Source organism: Ceratotherium simum, chromosome 18 (genome assembly GCF_057802395.1).
Source record: "Ceratotherium simum simum isolate JZ-2026a chromosome 18, ASM5780239v1, whole genome shotgun sequence".
Classification (NCBI taxonomy): Eukaryota; Metazoa; Chordata; class Mammalia; order Perissodactyla; family Rhinocerotidae; genus Ceratotherium; species Ceratotherium simum.
In genome coordinates, this window is record NC_141917.1 from 30,361,293 (window position 1) to 30,380,118 (window position 18,826).

Below are 18,826 nucleotides of genomic sequence, written 5' to 3' on the forward strand. Positions count from 1 at the left end.
TAGTAGAGGAAAATGAATAATCTTAGATGCAAAAATTTCTGAGATTAGATTACTAGTTCTCCATTGAAGTCAAATGTTGATAATATGATGTCTTTTTAAGATTATATTGCCTTGGGATGTATGTCACGGCTACTAAATTATTTATTTTATACTATAAATTTATTTGTATTTTTTTGAGAAATTTTAAAACAAAAAGTGCAAAAGGTAATATAACAAACATATTTTTGTCCCCCATAATTAACAGCAAATTTTTAACATTTGCAGTTGGTCGTTAATTCCTATGTGTATTCTTATTTTTTATTATGCCTAGAGTCAAAACTTCCTTCATTTATAAACTTTTTAACTTATAAACTTTTAGCTTAGTCATCTATCCAAACAGCCAACTTCTGGTTTCCCAAAGCTAAATGATGAAATACTAGATTGGGACTATTTCCTACACTAAATCAAAGAAAAACTAGGAGGCAAATCATACATTTGGAATGGACTCCTCCAAAATTATGGAATTTAGTTTGAGTGCTGAACGTAAGTCTATATATATATGTAGGCTCTTGATACTTGTCAGGTATTAGTATACTCTGACACACGAAAATATGAGGAACATTTTAAATGTAATTAATAAGAGGAAAAATGTTAAAAGAGCACATTTGTGTCTTATGGAAATGTCCACATATACGTAAATATGTGTAGGACAGAACATAAAGTTTTGCTGTAAATATTATTATTGTTTTTTAACAAGATAAATCCAGCTTTTTCAAAAAAATAAGTTGAAATCACAAAAAAGAGAAATATAGTTTGAGGTTCTGTTCAGTAATGAGTTATTTCTTGGAAGTACTCAGATACTTGAGGAACTGAAAATGTTACTCAGATTAGCCCCACCCAGATATTAAAGTTATTATAAATAAGAAAATTTAATGTGGTAAGGAACAAATGGATAGGTAAATGGGACAGAAAAGAATCCAGAAATAAGGCAAATATATATCAGAATTTAGAGTATGTGAAAGGTGATATTTAAAACATTTTTTTCAACTTTATATTATAAAGTTTTTAGCCATACAGAAAAGCTGAAAGATGGGCACAGTGAACCCCTTCACCAACAGACATCATGACTCTTTGCCCTTAAATACATCTGCTGAGAAGGAAGTTCTCCTATATAAACATCAAATGTAATAATTCACCCCTAAAAAAATTAAGAATAATTCTATGGTATCATCTAATATCCAGTCTACATTCAGTTTTCACCAGTTGTCCCAAATATGTCTTTCATAACCTTTTTCTTCTTTTCAAAGCATGATTCTAATCTAGTTTATTTCATTTGGTTTTTACATCTCTTTCGTCTCTTTTACTCTAAAACAGTCCCATACCTTTTTGTCCCCATGGCAGTAATTTTTGTTGTTTTGAAGAGTCTGTCCTACTTTTGTTGTAGAAAATCCCGTATTCTAGACTTGAGTGTTGCCTCATGGTGTTGTTTAATTTGCTCATATATTCCCTATATTTCTTATCAACTGGAAGTTATCTTTAAAGGCTTTATTATTTTCTAGTTAATATTTTTTGGCAAGAGTACTAGATAAGTAATATTGTGCACTTTATTTGGCATCACATCAGAAGGCACATGATGTGATCTGCCTTCTGATTATTAGTGATGTTTAGGTGGTGACCACTTCATCTCTTATTTGTAAAAGTACATATTTTTTCCTTTGCAATTAGTAAGTAGTCTGTAGGGTCATACTTTGAGATCATGTAAATATCCTGTTTCCCATTAATCTTTTACCTAAAGGATTTAGCATCCAATAATGATTCTTATTTCATCAGCTTTTACACTGGAAAATGGTGATTTTCTAATTCTGTCATTCTAAAGATGGCATTTTTAAATCAGTATGTAAAAATGGATTGTTTAATAAGTCATGTTGGGTTGATTGGCTAGGCATTTTGAAATTTTAGTTGGATTTCTAGATCATCTAGAGTAAAAATGTTCTAGATAGATAAACAGTTTACATGCTTGTATTTTAAATCATAAAATTATAAGATGAAAACACACGTGAATTTTTGGTAATCTTAGAGTCGAGAAGGCCTTATTTCTAAGCAGACTTAAAACCTGGATTCCAGAAATGAAAAAAACAAATTAATTATAAATTTCTGTATAAGAGGAGAGAACATAAATAAGGACAAGTAAATATAGGGAAAAAACATTTCAAAATTTGTTACCAAGTATCAATTTTTAATATTGCAAGATCTTATATAGATCGATAAGAATAATATAAAAATAGACTAAAGAAGTAAACAAACAATTTACTGAAAAAGTGGAATACGTATTTGAAAATATGGTCAACCTGACTCGCAGTTAAAGAGATAAGAATCAAAATGAAATAAAATTTTATATCAGATTAGTAAACATTTTATGGTTATATGATGCCTAGTATCAACAAGGGTGCAGGGAAATTTGAACTTCCTACAGTCTTCATAGAGATATAAATTGGTACAACCTTTTTAGGGAGCAGTTTGACAATGTCTATCATAATTTAAAATGCATATTCCTCCCTCAGTAGTTCTAATTTATCTTCCTTAAAAGGAGGGGAGGGGATAAAACATGCTCAGACAGTTTTATCCGCAAGTTCTACCAAGCATTCAAGGAAGAGATATTCTAATTTTAAAACATTCTGGACAAAAGAAAAACGTCAGCACTCTCCCAGTTCATTCTATAGAGTTAGATAATCTGGATACTGAAATCAGGTGAGGTGAGGAAAGTATGAGAAAGGAAAATTATAAACCAATTCTCATCTATGAACATGGAAACAAAGTTTCTAAATAAATATTACCAAACCAAATATGTGGTGTTATCAATCTGTATGATAAAATTGGATATATATCATGAATACACGGATTGATGAGTATTAGACAACTAATATAATTCAGAGAAAGAGGATGAGGATCCTGTGAGCCCTTTAACAGATGAAAAAGAGCATTCAGAAAAATTCAGCTTCGGGGCCGGTCCTGTGGTTTAGCAGTTAAGTGCGAGTGCTCTGCTGCTGGCAGCCCAGCTTCAAATCCCAGGCACGCACCCATGCACCGCTTGTCAGGCCGTGCTATGGCGGCGTCCCATATAAAGTGGAGGAAGATGGGCACAGTTGTTAGCCCAGGGCCAGTCTTCCTCGGCACAAAAAGGAGGATTGGCATGGATGTTAGCTCAGGGCTGATCTTCCTCACCAAAAATAAATAAACAAACAAATAAATAATTCAGCTTCCATTCATGATTGATAAATGATTCACTGAATGAGAGTAGACTGGTGCAGCTTTATCCTGATAAAGGCTATCACCTAGTAGTGAAAATTTAGAAACATTCCACTTGAAATCAAGGATAGGACATGAATGCCTGTAATCACCGCTTTTATTTAGTGTAGTAGTGGGTGTCTTAGTCAATACAGGAAGATAGGCGTAAAATATATATGTGATTATTGAAAAGGAAGAAACAAAAAGTGTCATTTTCACGTGATATGATTGTTTTCATAGAAAATCTAAGGGAAGATGCAGACAAGGTAATAGAATTAATGAAAACATTCCACACAGTTACAAGATCGTTATAATGAAATTAATTGCATTTTTATACACCTAAAAGAAGCAATTATGAGTATAATCTTTTTAAATAACATTAAAAATTTCAAGGAAAACCATAAGATACCTAGGAATAAATTTAACAATGTAGAAGACCTTTGTGGAGAAAATTATAAAACTTTTGAAAGAGATAAAAGAAAATCTAAGAAAATGAAGACTTATGCCATCTTCATAAATGGAAAGACTCAATAGGGTAAAGATTGGAATTTTCTCCAAATCTATAAATTAAATACAATATGAATAAAAATCCCAAGCAGAGTTTTTATGCAACTTATGCTGCTTCTAAAAATTCATATGGAAGAATAAAAGTCCAAGAATAGGCAAGATGATTTTGAAATGGAATGAGATGTAGAAGCTCGATCTAACAGGAATTAAGACTTATTGTAATATTGGTGCAGGCATGGATGAGTAGAACATGGTGAAGTGGAATTTGAGAAAGAGCCTGGGAACATACCCATGAACAAGTGGAAACTTGATACATATGGTATTATATCTCAATGGGGAAAGAATGGTTTCTTTAATAAATGGTGCTGAGACAATTAGTTATCCATAGGGAAAAATAAAATTGGATTCCTATCTCACAATACACATGAAAATTAATTTTACATGGATTAAGACCTAAGTAAAACTTTTAAAAGAAAATATAAGAGACTATCTTTTTATGATTTTGTGTTCAGGAGGGAATCTGAATGGCCAATATGCATGAAAAAATGCTTGGCTTCACTATTAATCAAGGAAATAGAAATTAAAGTGACAATCTTCCCATCCTTAGCTTGACAAAAATTGTTGGCAAGGAAGTAGAGCAGTGGGAACTCGCACTACTAGTGGAGTACAAATGGACATAAGTAATTTGGAAAGCTATTTGTTAATATTTAGTAAAGGTTAAAAGTGGATGTATCCAGCAGTTTCACACCTAGACACATTTGTAAAAAAGTTGTGTACAGGGGCCGGCCCCGTGGCGTAGCGGTTAAGTGTGCGTGCTCCACTTTGGCGGCCCGGGGTTCGCAAGTTCAGATCCCGCGCACGCGCCAACACACCACTTGTCAAGCCATGCTGTTGCAGCGTCCCATATAAAGTAGAGGAAGATAGGCAGGATGTTAGCTCAGGGCTCACAAAAAAAAAAGTTGTGTACAAGAATATACATTATAGCATTGTTTATGACAGCAAAAATATTGAAGCCATCTAAATAATATAGAATGGATAAATTGTGTACGTTATACAGCAAAATATATCTAATTATTTATTTAAAATAAATAGATTTAAAACTACATATATATAAGTGGAGAAATTTCAATGTAATGTTGAACTGAAAAGCAAGTTATAGAAGGATATATACATATAAATCATATACCATTTACATAAAGTTATAATATGCCAAACAGTGCTATGTTATTATTTAGGAATATATTTCCTTGTAGCAAAGGTACAAAGATGTAGGTAGAGTGAACTCTAAATTCAATATGGCAGTTACTTTTAGGGAGTAAGGGGCGGGGGATGGAGGAGCGGAATATGCAGAAATATGGGGAGGTTCAACCATGTCTAATGTTTTACTTCTTTTTTACTTCTTTTCAAAAATAGGTCTAAATGACATGTGACACAGTGTTAAGATTTGATCAAGCTCTGGATAGTTAGTACATGAGTGCTTGTTATATTATTCTCTCTAATTTCTGTATGTTTAAAATACTTGTAAACAATTATTGTCTTCCAAGAATTTTAACAGTTTATTTTTATAAAGCTTTTTTTATTATTATTCTTATTAATTTCAGCATCGGTATCAAGTCCCATTGTTGCAGGTGGTTTGAGAAACATACATGATAATAAAGTTTCTGGTCCGTTGTCTGGCAATTCAGCTAATCATCATGCTGATAATCCTAGACATGGCTCAAGTGACGACTACCTACACATGGTGCACAGGCTAAGTAGTGACGTATGTAATATGTTAGTTATCATTAAGGTAATAAAATAGTTCTAATACTTGTGTCATAACCTAGTATTTCAGTTCCACGATTTAAAGGATATCTATTGTATGTCAAGGATTATACTAAGTCTGAGAATCTAGCTATGAACAATGTGGTTCCTGTACCCACAGAGCTTAGTCTAGAGCGGGGTTGGTAAAGTGACCATAGTAGTCTGACCCACAAACTAAGAATGGTTTTTACATTTTTAAAGAGTTTTAAAACAACAACAACAAAGAACATTATGTGACAGAAACTGTGTGTGGCCCACAAAGCCTAAAATATTTATTATCTATTGCTTTATGGAAAAAGTTTGCCAACCCCTGCTCTAGAGGTTTACATTCTTAATGAAATATAATTTCATTTTTAAATACTTGCTCACACAAAAATGTTGTCTTATTAATAATGAACCTGTATTTATTAATACTCAGCTCTTTTACCCTCTCTAAGACTTGTGAAAAACTTTTTTCCCTGAAATTTAATGTTGCTTCGATGTTATTAAAATAGTCCACATAGTGAAAATTTGTCTTGTTAATGGTTTAGTAGTATTATCACATAAGTTACATGTATCTAGGGATAACAGAGATGATGTTGGACTCTGCCCTCATAACATTTACAGTCTGGTAGTGTGTTCACAGCTCCTTTGGTAGAAAATGGCAAACAAAAATGGAGCATACTAGTAATACCAATTTTCTTATTCATTGCCATGCTTAGGCTGTTGATTCTTTTGGATACAATTTCAATTCTTCTATGATATACCATGAAGAAAACAGGAAAGTGCAGAAGAATTATGCTTTTGAATACCAACACTTTACCTGTCAGTAATTTATGTCTTTTATTGGTTCTCTTAAAGATTTCTATAAAGCCTCCCCTTTCCTTCAAAATATAAATTTTATACTCTATTCTTAGGATGGAGATTCTTCAACAATGAGGAATGCTGCATCTTTCCCCTTGAGGTCTCCGCAGCCAGTATGCTCCCCTGCTGGAAGTGATGGAACTCCTAAAGGTATTATTTTAACTAAAATATCCTTCAGCATTTCATATTTCAAGTTGAGTAAAGAACTCAGAATTCTTATTGTGGATACCAAAAACTATTCTCTATTATTTTTCATTTATTGTGGGAAAAAACCTGTGCTTATTCCTGTAAACTATTGATAGTATTTTCAGATGTATATAATATCTTTCTCACTGATAAATCCAATGGTTTTTTCAAACTACAACCTTCTTAACCTCTCTGAAACATTTGAAATTATTGATCAGCTTTCCCTATCCTCCACTCCCTCAAAAAATCTTATTTTATATTGAGTCCACTTGTTTTCCTCCTACTTCTTTCATTGATTTTTTTTCTTCATTAGCTCTTCTCCTTGCTCTCTCATTTCTTAATATTTCTATCATTAGACTTTTTATCTTCCACTGTACTTTTTTCCTTGGCTGTTTTACTCAGTTTTGGTAACAGCATTGATTGCTTTTGTGAACAAGACTCCCAAATAAGTATCTTTAACTCCAGTCCTGTCTCCCAAATTATAATTTTTCGTTTCCAGACAAAACTTCCTTATATCTAGCTGGTATTTCAAATTCATGTTCAAAATGTTCTCACTGTTCTTTCTGCCATTCCTATTTCTCTTGATGCTATTCCAGTCCTAAATCATCTTAGTCTTCTCTCACTTCTTATGTAGTCATTTATCAAAATCTGGCCTGTTGTATATCACCTCCCTAAATCTCTTACATCTACTTTCATTTGTGCTTATTAAAATCCTGTCTATTCTTTAAGTTCTAGTTAAATGGGTCATCTTCCGTTGACCTTCCCCTAATTTCCTCAAACTGTTAGTTTATATTTTTTCTAATAACTTATCCTGTACTATCTTTTTTTTTTTTTTTTTTAATTTATTTATTTATTTTTCCCCCAAAGCCCCAGTAGATAGTTGTATGTCATAGCCGCACATCCTTCCAGCTGCTACATGTGGGACGCGGCCTCAGCATGGCCGGAGAAGTGGTGCGCCGGCGCACACCCGGGATCCCAACCCGGGCCGCCAGCAGCGGAGCGCGCGCGCCCAACCGCTAAGCCGCAGGGCCGGCCCTATCCTTTACTATCTTATGGACATGAATTTTATTCTGTTTCCTCTTCAAATTCCCAAAGAACCTTGTGTGGCCTTCTATGTATAATAGATTCACAAAACTATGAATTTAAGTCCAAGTTTGGGCTATTTTTTAAAATACTTAAAATTAAAGTCTGATAATTTGAATTATCAGAGTTTGTTGCAAGAGAATATTATACTCCACTTTAAAGAATTAGCTTTTAATTAATTGTAATATAAGCTGATAATAAATTTTCTCTATCCATGAGAATTTCTAATTATAGCCATCTGACACATGGACTGGTCTGCCTTTTATTGTAAAGATATTTTTTTCACAGATTGTGTTCTGACTGTTTGATCAGAGACATTCTTCATGAAATGAAAGTTGATCTTTTATGAACCATTCTAATTCTATAATTCTGTGAATATTCAGGGATAAAAATAACCCAGCTTCTGAAAGAGTAAGCCACTTCCAGGGTAACTCTATTTTGTAGGTTAGGTGTTGAAGTGAGGTACATATCTCACAAGTATTGTCAGGGTGAGAAGTTATTCAGACTGCCAAGAAGAAATAACAGTGAGATAGCTGGTTGATCTAGATAACCAGCCCATTTTTCCTCTAATTCTTGAGCTTGGTGGGATGGGTGGATGGATAGATAACTTTAGATAGAAAGAGAAAACTTGAGAACAAATAACCTCAGCCTCACAGTCATGCATCACTTAATGACGGGAATATGTTCTGAGAATTGCGTCACTGGGTGATTTCATCGTTGTGTGAACGTCACAGAGTGTAGTTACACAAACCTAGATAGTATAGCCTACTACATATCTAGGCTATATGGTACTCATCTCATGGGATCACCTTTGTATATGTGGTTTGTCATTGACTGAAATGTCTTTCTGCAGCATATGACTGTATTCATCAGAAGCCTCTACTTCTGTTCATGAAGTTGTTTTCCAGCTAGTTTTAAAGGTTGAATATATCACCAGTTAGTCTAATTTGATTTTTAGGTGAATTGTTGGAATTTGAAGTTTGTTCTAAAGTATATATAATTTGCTACATAAATTTTAAATACATATGTATTATAGTATATATAGTATAATTTAGATGTTAGACGAATCTGGGTTTAAATTTTTCAGGTTTGCTAGCTATATAGCCTTGGGCAAAGTTCTTAACCTCTGTAAGCTTCATGTTCCTTTCTGCAAAATAGCAATAATACTCATCAAGATTGTTGTAAATTAATTAAATTAATTGATGTGCAAAGCACGTTGCACAAGCACTGGCACAAAATAAATGGTCCAGAAATGTTAGTTTCATTTCTTTTTAATGTCCTATATAAGCTTCATCTAAAAATACAATCTATTGATATAACTTCAGATTTTAACGTTTGTAGTAAATTGCTCCAATAGCAATTTATTTTATCCTATCGATGTGTTCTCTAAAAAGTTATTTTTTTATATATCATACTTTAAATATATTAACATTGCTAACTGAAAGTACAGATTTATGTATCATGGGAAAATCACATATATATATATTTTTTTTTTTTTAAACACTGAAACCTTAATTTAAGACAAGTCTAGGCGTAAGTTCTTTCTATAAAGCAATTTCATCTTGACTGATTTTTATAATTTCCCATGGGTTTGTAAACTTTATAAATAGTCTAATGGCAAGAAGTGCGTTGCATACATTATTCAGATACAATTATCCTTTTATTTCTGAAGCATATTGATGCTATTTTCCCTCATTTAATAGCTTTGTTAACTACGAGAATTTTTCCATTTGATTAGCGTATTTTAACACTTTCTTGTATCATATAGCATTGGTTAATTTAATGGGATCTAGGCTGAAGATACTTTTTTGAGCCTTGAAATTTGCTTGACTTGTATATTTTTCTAATAAAAGGAGGATTAGCAAACCGAAGAGAGTATGTAAATGATGTTAAGTGGAGGGAGAAAGAGAAGACAATGTAAATATATAAATCAGTACTTTACCCTAAGTTTGTGAAGTAAATGAAGAATCTAATATTTGTAATTTTTCTCCACTTTCTTTTTCTTAGACCAGTAAGTATTCATGTGAGTGTGGTCTCTAGGATTAATTTGTTATTTTTCTGTAATTTGACAGGCTTATTCTTACTTTAGATATGTCAGTTTCCCCAGATAATCAATCAAAGAATAGAGATCATCATGCCTAAAATATTTATGTTGTATCATCTTTAGAAACAATGAGTTCTTTTGCCATTTTCAAGCTAAGTATTTATATTTTATAGACACACATATAATACTAGTCTAAAGATGGAATACTCATACTTCAATTCAAACTAGGATCATCTACCAGCAAGATGAAAAACTCTAGGGATGGGCTGCCTGTGTGGCATAGTGGTCAAGTTTGGCATGCTCTGCTTCAGCATCCTGCATTCAGTTCCTGGGTGTGGACCTACACTCCTCTTTGGCAGCCATGCTGTGGCGGTGACCCACATACAAAATAGAGGAATATTGGCATGGATGTTAGCTCAGGGCGAATCTTCCTCAAGCAAAAAGAGGAAGATTGGCAACAGATGTTAGCTCAGGGCAACTCTTCCTCAGCAAAAAAAAAAAAAACAAAAAAAAACAAAAAAAAACAAAAAAAAAACAACCCTAGGGGACAAGTCTTGAGGCTTTCTTTTTGTATTTTATAAATAAGTAGCTTAGATTAGATAATTTCTTAATATTTTTTCTAGCATTATGATATTGTCACTTACTTAATATTTCTCTAAGAGTGTAAGAAAAGGTAAAACTAGCACAACGGTTCATTCTTGTTGAATTGTTTTCCTAGGATCAAGACCACCTTTAATCCTACAATCTCAGTCTCTACCTTGTTCATCACCTCGAGAGGTTCCACCAGACATCTTGCTAGATTCTCCAGAAAGAAAACAAAAGAAACAAAAGAAAATGAAAGTAGGCAAGGATGAAAAAGACCAGAGTGAGAAAGCTGCAATGTATGATATCATTAGTTCTCCATCCAAGGACTCTACTAAACTTACATTAAGACTTTCTCGTGTAAGGTCTTCAGACATGGACCAGCAAGAGGATATGCTTTCTGGTATGGAAAATAGCAATGTTTCAGAAAATGATATTCCTTTTAATGTGCAGTACCCAGGACAGACTTCAAAAACACCCATTACTCCACAGGATGTAAACCGCCCACTAAATGCTGCTCAGTGTTTGTCGCAGCAAGAACAAACAGCATTCCTTCCAGCAAATCAAGTGCCTGTTTTACAACAGAACACTTCACTTGCTACAAAACAGCCCCAGACTTCTGTGGTGCAGAATCAGCAACAGGTATCACAACAGGGACCTATATATGATGAAGTGGAATTGGATGCATTGGCTGAAATTGAGCGAATAGAGAGAGAATCAGCTATTGAAAGAGAGCGCTTTTCAAAAGAAGTTCAAGATAAAGGTAAAATAATCTCTTTACTACCACTTGATACTCTGGGAAAGTATGTAATTATAATGTCAAAAAAGTTTTTTTAAGTTACTCTTTTTTCTCATAATTCTTTGTCCTCAATTATAGTTTTATTACTAATGCTCATATCTCAGAAGTTAAATTCTTAATTTCATTTTTTATCTGAAACAACTATCTGAGATTTGGTAATTCTGTATCACAAGTTTATCACCTGGTATGTACCAAGCGATTTTATCTGAGCTTATCTGTTAAAACGAACATTAGCGAAAATTTCTGTATCACATGCATTTTCTACAAGTTGTGTTAATGTAGTTTTGCATCCTCACCTTTTTTCTGCCAAGACAAAATTAACTGCTACAGAATTATTTTGAATTAGTATTTAAGAAAAGTTTGTGTGTATGCTTATGAATGCAATTAGATTTTTCACTTGGTTTCTAATCCTACTGCTTCTTAATAATGTGATTTTTTTTTTTTTTAGTAAAAAAATTATGGAAAAAATTTTAAGTTAATACTAAATAGCAAACCTTGAGGATCAAGGATCTTTTATGGGTGAATACAGTTGTGTTCCCTTTTGTCTGGCTAGTATATTAGGATAGAGTTTCAAGACACTTGTTCCATGAGTTTATGGGCTTTTTTCATGCTTTATATGATATTATAAGCAAATAAAACTAAGTCCCTATTAAGTTCTTGATTATTTGGGGTGAAAACTGTGTACAAAATCTCTTGAAAATTTTAAGTGAGACTGATGAATCAGTGAGTGAAATTAGTAATTTATGAATTTGATGTCTTTACAGATACATATACACATTTCACTATCCAAATCAAATCATACCTTATGATTTAATTTTATAGTTAAATATTCTAGATTGGTTTACAGTTCTCATATTTCCTTTTTAATAATTATAAGACTAAACTTCTTTCTGTTGGGCTCATTTTTATATATGATCTTATTCATATGTTACAGGATCATTTCTAGATAGTTGTGTTCCTACGCTAAGAAACATGCTGAAGATTCATGTTATCTTTCCTATCATGATGGCTCTTTTTAACGTTATTGAAAAAATAGACTGTATTTAGTAATTCTTGTACTACAGTGTTTGCGTAGTGCATAAATCACCAATAGATGCAAATTAAAGAGATTGCTAGTAGTCTTCGTTTTATTAGCTAGGGAGCTGGGTTTTGTGGTTTTTTAAACTAGTAAATCAATATTAAGGATGAAATAAAGTGGTGGTGTTTTTTTTTCTCTTTGCTTAATAGTGTGGCATTCAGGAAATAAATAATTATATGGGTTCCAAAATATATCTACTCCTCTAACCTCTTAAAAAAAAACAAATGAAGAGAGCAGTATTATTCAGCTTCTCTTGATAATATTAACCAACCCCAAACTCCTGAATCCTGTGACAGTTTTGCAAGAAACCTAAAATTGTAATTTCTTGACCAAGAAATTTTAGTTGCCTTGAGAACTGAATTTTTGCATGACATTTTAATCTGCGTTTTGGAAAATTGTGTTCTTAAAAAGGAATGTAATTTTTTAAATGATTTTTTTAATTGTTAGTAGGACAGAGGAAAGGTGAATTTTTTTTTTTACTTTCCTGAAATTTTATTGTAGCATATTTGTTGAAACCAGAGTTTTTACTTTTCAAAACTGAATGAAAATAGGGGTAGTAAATAGGGCTAATTGCACACTAGCAAATTTGTTTTAGACTACTAACTTTTCTTTGAGAGAGTAAAACAAAATCAACAAACAGCGTACTGTTATTTCAGAAACTTGTGATATGTTTTTTACTTTTAATTATCTAATCATTTTTCTCTCTAATCTGTGATGGTGTGGCTATAGCAAAAGTAATTGAAAAATTGAATGAGCAGAGTTGACTTACAGAGGTTTCTGGTGCTATAAGGGTTAGAGGAAAAAATGTTCACTGGAGCTATCTGATTTTTAGTTTGATTTAGATGGTTTAATATGTGTATTTTCCCAAATTTATCATGTTGATTTTGCTGACCTCATTAGTGCTATCATTTCCTACTTGTTTTCTGAAAGCCATGTTCCCATTATTTCAAAGTTTTATTTGAAAACTTGGAATTTAGGTGCCATCTAACACCTTTGATTTGAACCTTGTCATTTTGTATTCAGTTTCTGCATTGTGTGATGGGATAGTGTTTTATATATAAGCAGTTATCTTGAGATTTTGGAAAGATTAAATGTTTGCTGTATTGCTCCAAGATTATAGGTGAGGTCATAAATAAAAGCAAAATTTTCTGACGTGGTAGTTTCACAGTCAGCCCTTGAGAGATGAAAAATTATTTGAAATGAATTTATTGCTGGTTACCACTACATCTTTAGGACTAAATTATAAAATTGATATTTACTGTATTCTAAGGCTTGGCACTGAGAACTTTTTTATAACTATTGTGTTGGTGGTGGTAAGGAGCAAACAAGACTACTTGTCTGGTCTACATGGTTTTACTGAGAGCTCTGCTCTAGGGTCTGAGCTTGTTTCCCATTATATTCATTTGTTGTGAGAGAAGCATTCCCTTCAATAGACCAGAAATCAAAAAGCTATACTTTGTAAATAAGATTAGAAAGTTCAGCAGACATGGTTGTTTAATAATTATGAAATTTAAGAAAAGGAATTAGAGTACTTTTAAGAAGTATTTTACCTAGGCTGTGGTAGAACCTATGTACCTCTGTTCCACAATAGAAGACACTTTTCTGGCTGCTAGATATTTATGTCCCTTTGGCCTGTTCTCCCTTCTTTGGATAGTTTTATATACACTGATAGGTTAACTCTCTGTAACCTAATATTTTATAATATTCCTAAAGGACCTTTTTCTCAATCTTTTGCTCATACTTTTAACATCTGTAATTACATAAATTAATTTTAAAAGGCTATTTATCTTTGCTTCTGGGATGACCTATTATAGACATTAATATCTTGTTCATGTGCTGAAAATTCCTGCTTTCTTTTGTCAAAGAGGGGGTGTCTTTGTTCATCTTCACCTATTTCATCTTTTCCCACGGTCCACTTTCCATGTTAGCAAGTATAAGGAATGGCCTAGCTTCACTAATTTTTTTTAATAATGTACAGTATTCTTACACTGTAACCTTTATAAGAAGTAAATTATTACCTGTCATTTGGAATAAGAGACTGGGATTTTGGAGAGGAATAGGACAATTAACCACTTAGCCTGTACTGTGGTTTAGGGACAGGATGTTTTCTTTTTTCATAATTGGCTACTGTGTATACAATTGTTGTGCTTTTTGCTAAGTGTTTTCAGTTATCACTTGTAGTAAATTTAAGCAGGTGATATAGTTTATTTCTTATAAGCATAATCGAGTTCAGAATGTCTCTAAAGGCTGGATTTTATTTTCAGAATATCAGCATCTGGATTATAAGTATTGTTGGTTTTGAAATTATATCTTTTTGTATGTATTTTCTTCAGGAATATGTGCATTCTGATAGCTAATCTTATGGTTCCCAATGCTAAAGAGGGCTTAAAGGTAATCAGTGTCCCAGATTTTAAAATTATTCTTCATAGAGATGGCTTTCCACCATTAGGTGAAAGTTACGATGTAATGAAGACTGATAACAAGTCAATAGACAGAAGTGACCTGTGCAGATTCAGAACCACTTTATAGGAATAAGTTCATGGTGGAACTGAATCAGATCAAGTGAATCAGAACCTACGTGCTCTTAACATGTCCAAGAATCCTTGTAGCAGTAATGGAATTTTTCCGAGTTTTACAGAAGAGGTGAAGTACTTTTCAATAGTTGAAAAATTAAAACTTTGTATTTAGCAATATTTTATGCATAGTGGAAAAAATTATTAAGATCTTTCCTAATCTTAAAATATTACTCATGTACATGTGCTTTCATACGTTTTTATTATAAATCATTGCATCTGTAGTTTAAGATAACTAAATCAAACATGAAAATTTCTTTGAAATTAAACTGTTGGCTAAATTTACATTTTAACCATGAAAGATAAATTGGAATGAAGTTAATGATCTATAAACTCTTAAGTATTTTGTAATCCTTTAAAATTGAGCCTTCAAGATATTTTAATGTTTTTCTGAAAGACAGATTGCTCATATTGATAAAAGTATGAGCCACGATTTCTTAAGAGAAATCTTCAGGTGCCTGACATCTATGTCATTGTAGTTCTTAAGTGTGCTTAGGTTACCATTTAATGACTTTCTCAAAGCATAATTTCATTGAAAAATATAAAAATCTTGGATTAGATTATACTATTTAAATCTCTAGATTCTTGTCATAAAGGTTTAAGGGATAAGTATAAGGTGATAAAGCATCTTATTTATGAGGTAATAATTATTTCATGTGCTCTATGGCAAGATATAAAGATTATTTTGTGTGGCAGAACATTCAAAAATAAAATTCTGTAAACATAAATTCAGTGATTTTTTTTTTTTTTCTGAGTGATTTTTTTCCTAGGTATTGATGCAGAATGCTTCATATTAAGTTCTTACCAGGTTAGTTTTAACTAGGGAAAACAGTCTAATGATAATATACTTTATTATTATTATCTTGTGGTTGTTTTACAAATGGAGCATATGTGATCATTAGATTAGACTTCTGAATAACTGAAGATACAGAATGACTTAGTTCTATAAAAAAATTACTGGCAAATATCTGAAGTAAATTTTAGTAATTGATTAGATTTTAAGCTTGAGTGAACTGTTTCCCACTTTGAAAACAAAATGATGTAACTCTGGTATATAAAAGCAGCATTACCATTAAAAATTTTTTTTCAGAACTTTGTTTCCTAACTATAAGAGGCTGTTTTTTAGTGGTCAGTATGACTTTTAATCTTGTGATACTGTTTTCCTTAAATGATATTATACCTCATTAATGATTTTTACAAGAGAATCTGGAGGTTCTCCTGTAAAAATGATTAAAAATGACTTTTAAATCATAGCCAGATAATTCAGCAAGTAAATATTAAAGTAGGCAAAACTTCAAGGTACTATAATGTAACTATTCCTGAGAACTAACTGGAAATTCAGTTTATAGAAAATGACCTAGCAGCCTCTTGAGTCAAGTGGAATCATGCACAGAAATACATGGCTGTTAAAAATACCTTGACATTTTATTGTGGTGGTGGATTTGTGTTTGTGTGTACTTTTGTCTTTACATTTCAGAATACTGTAAATTATTTCTTACTGAGGCCAATATATAGACCCCTAGAACTTTATGTTGAAGAGCCAAAGCATTTTTCTTCAGTGGAAGTTGTTAAGAAAGGATTTATCTAAAAAAATCTTTATATGCTTCTCATTTTTATATTTATAATACATGTGTTTTCTTATTTTAAATATACTTCTGACTGTGTGTTAGCTTTTAAATTCCATTTGTGCTGTTGACACTTTGAAGAATTTGAGTCCTGGATCAAAGGTTAACGACAAACTATTTTAAATTCATTTTTTTGTCTTACTCTCCTCGTTTACCTCTTTTTCAGTAGCACGATTTCATTTTCTTTTGAGTTTTATTCTTTTCCATACTTTTCTTACGTGTAGTAAAAGCCTCTGTTTCCAATTTAGTATGTTGGCAGATTTGAGGTTCTGTATAGTTTTTGGTTAATGGTTAAAATGATCTTAAATAAGAATATATAATTTATAACTGGTTGCTTTATTCTTATATAAGAATCTGGTTTATCTTTAACATATACAAACATAAATATATGTTTGTATTAAGTGTATTATAAGTTCTATTTATTTTATATTCTTGGCTTATGTATATACTCTACAAGTATGCTGTTAAATTCTTTTTACTATAGTCACTAATATTTATTGAGGTACAGCAAGCGTGACTGTCTCCTTGGTTTAGAAGTATTATGTCATTCATGCCTACTGTTTTATATATGCATATTGACATTTGCATTCACCACATTTAAAAAAACATTGTGACTTAAAAAATAGTCAAAGTCCATATGGTTTTTAATAAGATAAGAATATATGTCTATTACTGATATGAATATTTATCTTTAAATTTCAGATAAGCCTTTGAAAAAAAGAAAACAAGATTCTTACCCACAGGAGGCTGGGGGTGCTACAGGAGGTAATAGACCAGCTTCTCAGGAGACGGGTTCTACGGGAAATGGGTCAAGGCCAGCATTAATGGTTAGCATTGATCTTCATCAGGCAGGAAGAGTGGACTCTCAGGCTTCTATAACTCAGGATTCAGACTCCATAAAAAAGCCTGAAGAAATCAAACAGTGTAATGATGCACCTATTTCTGTTCTTCAGGAAGATATCATTGGAAATCTTAAATCTACACCAGAAAACCATCCTGAGACTCCTAAAAAAAAGTCTGATCCTGAGCTTTCAAAGAGTGAAATGAAACAAAATGAAAGTAAATTGGCAGAATCTAAACCAAATGAAAACAGATTGGTGGAGACAAAGTCAAGTGAAAGTAAGGTAGAAACTAAAGTTGAGACACAAACAGAAGAACCTAAGCAGAATGAGAGCAGAACTACCGAATCCAAACAAATTGAGAACACCACAGCCGAGCCTAAACAGAGTGAAAATAGACTGTCTGACACAAAACCAAATGACAACAAACAAAATAATGGCAGATCAGAAACAACAAAGTCAAGACCTGAAACCCCAAAGCAGCAAAAGGGTGAAAGCCGGCCTGAAACTCCAAAACAAAAGAGTGATGGGCGTCCTGAAACCCCAAAACAAAAGGGCGATGGACGGCCTGAGACTCCAAAGCAGAAAGGTGAGGGCCGACCTGAAACTCCAAAGCAAAAAAATGAAGGTCGGCCTGAAACACCAAAACATAGGCATGAAAATAGGAGGGATTCTGGAAAGCCATCAACAGAGAAAAAACCTGAAGTGTCTAAACATAAACAGGATATTAAGTCTGATTCACCTCGGTTAAAATCAGAACGAGCTGAAGCCTTAAAGCAGAGACCTGATGGGCGATCTATTTCTGAGTCCCTAAGACGTGACCATGATAGTAAACAAAAATCAGATGACAGGAGTGAATCAGAACGACATCGGGGGGATCAGTCTAGGGTTCGAAGACCAGAAACATTGAGATCCTCTAGTAGAAATGAACATGGCATTAAATCTGATGGTTCAAAACCTGATAAACTAGAAAGAAAACACAGACATGAATCAGGGGACTCAAGGGAAAGACCATCTTCCGGGGAGCAAAAATCAAGGCCTGACAGTCCTCGTGTTAAACCAGGTGATCCTAATAAATCAAGACCTGATAAGCCTGGTTTTAAATCACCAAATAGTAAAGATGACAAAAGGACAGAGGGTAACAGGAGTAAAGTAGACAGTAATAAAGCGCACCTTGATAATAAGGCAGAATTTCCAAGTTATTTGTTGGGGGGCAGGTCTGGTGCATTGAAAAATTTTGTCATTCCAAAAATCAAGAGGGATAAAGATGGCAATATTACTCAGGAGACAAAGAAAATGGAAATGAAAGGAGAGCAGAAAGACAAAGTAGAAAAAATGGGATTAGTTGAAGATCTAAATAAAGGAGCTAAGCCTGTAGTTGTCCTGCAAAAACTGTCTTTGGATGATGTTCAGAAACTTATTAAGGATAGAGAGGATAAATCAAGAAGTTCCCTTAAACCTATCAAGAATAAACCATCAAAGTCAAATAAAGGTAAGAATACTTATACTGATGTCATTTGTATTCTAATCAATTTTCTTTTAGATGTTAGGGTTACTAAGGATAAAAAAATGGAAATTTACAAAATTGAAACACTACTAC

At 32.7% G+C, this 18,826-nt stretch overlaps 1 protein-coding gene across 3 annotated transcripts in view; it reads left to right on the plus strand.

Annotated features, from left to right (window-relative positions):
• Positions 1–18,826, plus strand: part of NIPBL (NIPBL cohesin loading factor) — a 189,759-nt gene that overhangs the window by 86,409 nt on the left and 84,524 nt on the right. For all 3 annotated transcript variants that reach the window (XM_087443205.1, XM_004422744.3, XM_014781592.2), the window contains exons 7-10: positions 5,373–5,533; positions 6,471–6,567; positions 10,449–11,075; positions 17,090–18,718. In XM_087443205.1, the coding sequence (XP_087299331.1) occupies positions 5,373–5,533; positions 6,471–6,567; positions 10,449–11,075; positions 17,090–18,718 (2,514 nt within the window). The remainder of the gene's footprint in view (positions 1–5,372; positions 5,534–6,470; positions 6,568–10,448; positions 11,076–17,089; positions 18,719–18,826) is intronic.